General features: G+C 38.3%; 1 protein-coding gene across 1 annotated transcript; it reads left to right on the forward strand.

Moving 5' to 3' along the window:
* Positions 1-251: 251 nt before the first annotated feature.
* On the forward strand, positions 252-7,550 carry LOC122768837 (F-actin-capping protein subunit alpha-1-like). Its single transcript, XM_044025117.1, has 10 exons — positions 252-350; positions 3,355-3,418; positions 3,773-3,824; positions 3,921-3,984; positions 4,344-4,550; positions 4,636-4,715; positions 4,855-4,933; positions 5,847-5,918; positions 6,050-6,112; positions 6,802-7,550. The coding sequence occupies exons 1-10, from the start codon at positions 315-317 to the stop codon at positions 6,940-6,942; spliced, it is 858 nt and encodes a 285-aa protein (XP_043881052.1). The 5' UTR covers positions 252-314; the 3' UTR covers positions 6,943-7,550.
* Positions 7,551-7,896: the final 346 nt, after the last annotated feature.

A 7,896-nucleotide genomic window follows, 5' to 3' on the forward strand; every position in this document is an offset into this window, starting at 1 on the left:
CCAGTCCATATTTTTTAAATTTTCTAGATATCAACAGGAGTGGTAACAGAAGGTTAATCTTTCTACAATTGCCTTTAACCCATAGTTATCAGTCTTGATATATATTTAATTATATTATACTAATATATAATAACTGTTACATATGCATTTATTGATTTCTAGTTTGAAATATTTTAACTTCCTGGTCAGATGTTTTTTCCCATTTCACATTGCCCACCCTTGTGTGCGCCCCTGCTACACTGTGCTGGGAGGAGGAGCCACACACAAACCTGGCAACCTCAGCAGCCGCTTTGTGATCGCGTTATTGAGGCAAAATGGCAGATTTCGAGGAACTCAGCGATGAGGAAAAGGTATGATATTATACATTTACATCGTCGTTATTCTCTCATCCTCGTGTCGTTGTTTGTGAAAGTGGAATATTTGCTGTGTGGACACAGGGACGGGCCGCTCTCAGCTGAGAACCTGTTGTGTTTGACAGCACAGACGTCAACATATGTCTGTTGTTGCTTTACACACACACACAAACACACACAGACAAACAGTAAGTTACTATGTGTAATGTTAGTTAGTTAGATGTAAGTTAAAGGAGCTTCTGGAATGTGAAGCTTTTGCCACAATGTGTTGACTTGAAAACAGTAAGCTAATGCTAAGTGGGAGGAAGTCGAGTTACTTCCTGCATTTACAGTAAGGATCACGACCCACACCCAGTGTGTGTGTAGTTGTGTTTCTGACGCTGCATGTGCTCACAGCTGCACGAATAAACACTTCGTGATGACAGCAGCACCATCAACGTGCTGTTTTTTATTTATTATTATTGAAACTTTTCTCAAAGCAAATGCAGTTTTCCTGCAGTGTGTACCAGAGCCTGCACCATCATCATCACCATCATGCTGCTACATGTTGTAAAATAACTCTGTGCATTCCTAAAAGCTGCTGGACTCACTCGGCCTCACTGCATTAACTCACTGCATTAACTCAGACAGAAGGGCAGACAATACAATAAAAAAATCGACTAGGTGATATATTGTCCTCCTTCCTCCTGCAATGCAATAATTAATACTCCAAATGTCAAAATTATTTTTTTATTTTTATATTTTATTTAGTTTCACTCACCGGTTGTTGCTACTTGATGTCTTTTTAAGGTGGCGCTGCTCAAACGAATGAGGGAAACCTGGCCGAAGAAGAGGGAGTTTACAGCAGAGATAGCTACGTTAAGAGACGCTACGTCTAGGTTTAATACGTAGACTTTATGCACTTTGTTCTCTGTGTTGTGAATAAATAGGGAAATCCTGCACTTTTAACTTTTCACAGACGTTTAGTTTTCATCAGTTTGACAGATATCATTATGTATCGCTATATGATACATCTTGCAATACATTGATTATCACAGAATCGTGATATTATTGGTATTGTGGACCATGTATCGCATGGTATCACGAGGTACCCTGTGATTTCCACCCCTACTGCAATGTCATTATCACATTATGTCATGCTGCCGATTGATTGGCCGGTCAACAGTGTGAATGTGGGAGTTCTCCTTAGTTCTGAATGGTCCATTCACGATCACAGTTAAGATAAACTAGGTTACTCATTGAAAAAAAGCTCCTCTGCCCCTGCAGCTGGTCAGCCAGTTTGTAGGTCACTGCCAGCTGCAGCCTGGAGTACCCATAATGCCTGTCTGCGTGACACTGATGGTAGAGCTGCTCGATATTAGGAAAATATGAGACATGCATTAATGTTGTTGGATATTTGCATTGACGATACGACTTAAGTCGTAAGGCTGAACAATTATCACTTTTAAATTGAAATTGCAGTTTGAAACAACACAGTTAGTCTTTTTTTTATCAATCATTTTAGCACATTAAAACCATAATAATAGAAATGTGTTGGAAACATACACTGTACATAATATATACATGTCAAAAATTTACCTTATTTTCTGGGTTCCTCCTGAAGAAGTGAAAATATACTGAATTCGCTGAGTTTGCTGGTTGCAAAAAGGGAACATTAGCCTCCACTTTAACTTTAGTTTCAGGTGTTGATCAATAGAACATACTGCTCATATAAGTGGACAGCAGTGTGACTGACAGCTGGTATTATTAATTAGGAGCCTGGTTGCAGGTGACACCACTTAACTACTGATTGCAAATCATCAACATAGCACCAGCTAAACTGCGATTCTGGAGGCTTAAAAACAAGAGTTCAGATTGTTTGCAATAAGATAAGAGTAGTTTATAGTTTAGATTTTATAGTCTACATTTAAAATCTACTAAACAGTGAATACTGTCTGTCATTGCAATTGCGAGTACAGTTGACTACCTTTGTTTGTTCTTGGCCAAACAAAACTATCAGGAAGAACAGTCTAGACGTGTCACAGTTCAAGCAGTCCTTGTGATGTATAAATATGTATATATATTTTTACAATATGTACTGTATTTTGCTTAAGTTGATATTGCCATGATGGCACATTTTCAATATACAACTGACAGGTGCCATCAGGCAGATTAGAAGAAGAATCATCATCTTTAATGGCCCTTAGCTTCATCTCATCAACTTGCCGTCTGACTGTGTACACCTTGCCGTAAACCAGCTCATGACAGCACTTCTACCTACAGTTTCTTCTCTCTGCGGCTTTGACACCACATGCTTACACTTGCATACTGTGGCAGCTAAGAAAAGCCCTTGGGCAACATTCCCCTGTCTGCCATGTAAGGAGTGCCAAAATAGAGTCAATGAGCCTGCAAATTTTGGCAGACTGCTCTCTACCTCTCTCTAGTGGCTATTTGCAGGTGTTTTCATTAAAATCAGTTTAAATGTTGTGGCTATAAATGTACACACAGTTAGATGGAAATTAGGACTCAGGATAGAATGGTTTGTTCTTGTCTTATGCTGAAATAAATAATCTATTATTACTGTAGTGCAGGGAACATCTTGTTTTCTCTGTCTATCTGGTTGTAAAATATTCTTTATAGACAATTAATAATGTCAGTTTGTTGGTGGTGTTGTTAAATGGCAGGTCTCGTCCAAAAATACTGCATTACTACCTTCTGAATTCCTCTTCCTCCTGGATTGTTCTACTCCATATTTTCCTTTATTTTCGTCAAACACATTATGTAGCTAGAAATTGCCTGAAGCCAACAACACATAGAGTTGAGCAAATATTTGTAAGGAAGCTATACACTGATCAGTCACAACGTTAAAACACATAATTAGTTTTAATGTTATGGCTAATGGCTGTATTTTATTAGACTATAGATTTTACAAAGACATGTGGCAGATTGTGTGTATGATTAATCGGGATGTCACCTTGTGTTGTTGTAAAGTTTTATAATAAGACCTTTAATGTATTTTCAGGTCCGTATTGCAGCAAATTTTGTGATGCATGCTCCTCCAGGAGAGTTCAACGAAGTCTTTAATGGTGAGCCCATTTTCTTATCGACATCTTTAGGGTTCCCTCAGTGTGTGTGTAAGAGCTGAATGATGTGGAAACAGCTTCACATTGTGACTTTTTTTTGATAGAGAGTGTGATTTGCAATATTTTTAAACATTCACACTGTAATAGACTTAATTAACACACTATACCTATTGTTATTACCAAACTGAGAATTGCATGGGAAATAAAATGGTGTTACCATTACATTACCTCCCTATTATATTTTTACCATACTATTACCTTGTATTTTATTGTTTTTATACAATGTCAACTGTTGCTGTATCTGTTATAATAAATTGTATAATAAGTAGATAAAATAAAGTCAATTCTTACTCACAGATGTGCGACTGTTACTCAACAATGACAATCTTCTCAGAGAGGGTGCCGCTCAGTGAGTAATGTTTCTGATGTTTCGTTTTTAAAAGAGCAAATTGTTGATATTGTTCACATGCACACAACTTGTATTTGTATTCTCTTTTTGGTGCAGTGCCTTTGCCCAGTACAACATAGATCAGTTTACACATGCCAAAATTAATGGCTATGAGGATCAGGTAAGTTATTTTTGAAAAGTATGTTTTAATTTTATTTGTTGTCCTTAATGAACACAACGGTTTATTATTTACTATATTACTATATTCCTTTCTCCATCTACTAGCACAGCTCGCAGCGCATAAAGACATATTGCATGAATGGTGAAATCCCACCAATAAAAGACTTATGTCCCAGTGTGAATGTTGAATTATGTTGATTTTTCTAGTTTCACATATTAAATGATCAAATTTAATAAGTGTAGCACAATTGTTTTATTACTTCACATTATTTTACAGTATATTCATTGTTAGTGGACATAATGCTCACATAGATGACCAGAGTAACAGCAGGTTTTCCCCCTCTCTGTTTTTGTCTGCAGGTTCTGATTACAGAGCATGGAGACCTGGGTCATGGCCGCTTCTTTGACCCTCACAACAAGATCTCCTTCAAGTTTGACCACCTAAGGAAAGAGGCCAGTGAAGTGCAGCCCCACGAGGGTGAGGCAGCTCTCAGGTCATGGAGAGACGCTTGTGATTCTGCCTTGACAGCCTACGTCAAGCAGCACTACTCTAATGGAGTCTGCACTGTAAGATCGTCACCCAGTCGGCACTGTAGCTGCCTCATTCACCGTCGTACGCCATCGCCCACTCATCGTGTTTTATCTGCTGCAGGTTTATGGGAAGACAATCGATGGCCAGAAGACCATCATCGCTTGTGTCGAGAGTCATCAATTCGAGCCTAAAAATTTCTGGTAGGATCATCTCATCACAAATCTTTGAATTAAATCCATTCCGACAATTGTGTTGCAGCTGCGTGGAGGCTATACTGTATTATTGTGCAATAGTTTTTGTTTTTTTCAAATGCACTCCTCTGCACTTACTTTTTCTCAGGAATGGCCGTTGCCGATCTGAATGGAAGTTCAACATCTCTCAATCTACAGCGCAGGTGGTTGGAGTCATGAAAATGCAGGTAGGTTGTGAACTGCAAAAATACTATTTGACTACACAAACAGTGACCTGGTTTGCACATGTACGTAAGTCAAACATACATACTGAATATACTGGGGACTTCACCGCTACATGTCCTCACAGCGCTGCCATCTTGTGCAGAAGAGCCTGATGTTTTGGGGAACAAACAATAACTAAACACTGAAGTATTTTAGAGAACATATCTTCCTCAACACTTAACTTCTGTGCTAAAATAAAGGAGTCTCAATAGAAAAAAAAACAAAAAAAACACTAGAGATGGAGAGAGTCTGAGTTAATAATAAACCTGAGCTGTCTTTCTGGAAACAGCTGAAGTATTACAGTGGATTTATGTCATGCAACCTTGCTGAATCAACACAATGATGTCCTTTTTAGTTCGTATTCTGTGTGCGTGGGTTTTCTCCAAATACTCCAGCTTCCTCCCACAGTCTCATAACATGCACATTGGGGATTAGGTTGACTGGACACTTTTAATTGACCATAGGTGTGACCATGAGATTTAATGGTTGTTCATTTCTGTAGGTTGGTCCTGCCTTTCATCCCCATGTCATGCCCTGCAAATTCCACTGAAGTATTTTGTCACTTTTATTTTGGAAGGGGATAATCGGTTAATGTGTTGTTGGTGTTTAAATTGAAAATGTAATTTTGCAGTTAAGGAAAAATAGAGATGTCCTCTACTGAATTGATACCTCTCTGCAGTGCTCTTCCTGCGTGTCGTGAGAGTTCACACTTACACCAGAGCATCTGTATAAGGGGAGCCGGTTGACTCTCTGCAGTCTCCTTAAAAGTAGAGCCACTGCTGTGCCTTATTCTCAACAGAGGTGGTGTTAATGGTACACATGAAGGCAGTTCTGTTCCACCGTCCTCACTGCAGTGTGTATTTCTGTGTATCCCAGGTACATTATTACGAGGATGGAAATGTTCAACTGGTCAGCCATAAAGATGTACAGGAACCACTCACTGTGTCTGTAAGTATTTCAAAACATTTTCTATTTTAATCTTTGAAGAGTTACTTTATGTAGGAAGAGGCAGATTATTGTTTAAGCATTGCCCTTAGTGAATTTGTGTTGAGTTAAACCTTGAGTGTTTGTTTTTGCAGAGTGAGAGCCAGACTGCTAAGGAACTGGTGAAGATTATTGAGGATGCAGAGAATGACTACCAGGTATGTGGCCACTAAGAAACACGGGAACACCTTCAGTGTTGAAGTGAACCGGAAATGATATATTGTGTTTACATGTCATTAATCCCGATCATTAAAACATAGTTCATTATTTAGATCCACAGCAAAATTTGACGCATGCATAGATATTATCATTCTACATATGTATGGTTGTTAAAAATGGTCACTGTTCATCTTTCTTTGACAAATTCACAACTGAAAAATATTTTTAATCCATACCCCACATCTTCTTACTGTGTTTCAAGGAAGTCGGTTCAGTTTTTACTGAAAACGAACAATTACATTGTATTTTCAAATGGTCCATCCATCCATCCATCTCAGCATCAACTTGAACAAAGTAAACAAAAGCAGCCTGAACTTGTCCTTACTCTGCTTTATTATATCTGCTTTATTTATAAGAGGATCCAGAATGATACTGAGTCGCACAGAGCCTGCACAGAAAAAAATTCTGTCCTATGGGGGGGCATGACAGAAAATAATAGAAAACCACTGGTCTGGACATTTGACATTTAAGTTAAAAGACAATTCAACTTACTTTCCATCCTCATTTAGCATACAGGTTCAGTTTTTTTCTTGAATAATTCCATTTGCTGCATTTACCCGGAACTGACTTGTACAACACTGTTGTACAAGTCGCTTTTTAACATGTTATTCTGTCTTTTTTTTTCAAGACGGCCATCAGTGAGAACTACCAAACCATGTCAGACACCACCTTCAAGGCCTTACGCAGACAGCTTCCAGTCACCCGCACCAAGATCGACTGGAACAAGATCCTCAGTTACATGATTGGCAAAGAGATGCAGCACGCTTAGAGGACGAGGACAGACGTGGTCAGGGTTATGACATTTTGGGGGAGGTTGATGCTTGTGTGCCGTAACAGATTGTCCTGTATGTCCCTCTGAAGGAGACGTCACTGCTTCTGCTGAGTTCTAAAAATGGATGCCTTTAAAATGACAAGGAGTGACTAAACAATGTTGCTCTTTGAAAACATACTGTATATTAATATTATTTGCCTTTGGTGACACTGTGAAAGTCCTGCCATTAAAACTCTCACATGTCACAAGGCTCTATTGAGTTTCATGTAGCAACAAATCTACACTTCCTAGAAAAACCCAATTCTCTCAGAGCTTCCGATACCTCTATAGTTATACTTATTTTTTTGAAAGAGATACAACTTGATATGTTACCCAACTGGAGAGAGACTTGACTTATGCATTCGTAAGTTGTAGCCATTCCATTTATGGAAAAGCAAAGATGTCTTTTCTTGGAAGTGTGTCCTTCCTCTATAGTTATTTTATTTCTATAGGGAGACATGAGTATTGACGTCCTCCCACCTGTCATCTGCCTTTAGCGTTTGCAATATTTTTTTATACAAACTGTAAGTACAATATTCTTGAAATAAATGTTACCTTTCAAGGAATGATCGTTTGTGTTGTAATTAGTGACACAGGTATATTATTGTTGTTGTTTTTTTTGCTCTTCTGTGACAGTAAACTGAATACATTTGGAGATTCTGTGATCAGACAGTATCACATTCTGTTAATGAATGTGATCTATTACCTTCAGCCCAACATTACACATCAATTAAGTATTAACATCTATCACACTACTCAACAAGAAAACAGTACGATATGGACGTGTCAATCAGCACTGGCACTTTATTTTGCACATCCGTTTACAGAACCACAGGATTTTAATCCGTCCCGTGTTTCAGAACATTTGCAATCTTTTATCCTATATGATTTGTTGTTGTGTTATTTAAGTGT

This window comes from Solea senegalensis, linkage group LG4, assembly GCF_019176455.1.
Source record: "Solea senegalensis isolate Sse05_10M linkage group LG4, IFAPA_SoseM_1, whole genome shotgun sequence".
Lineage (NCBI taxonomy): Eukaryota > Metazoa > Chordata > Actinopteri > Pleuronectiformes > Soleidae > Solea > Solea senegalensis.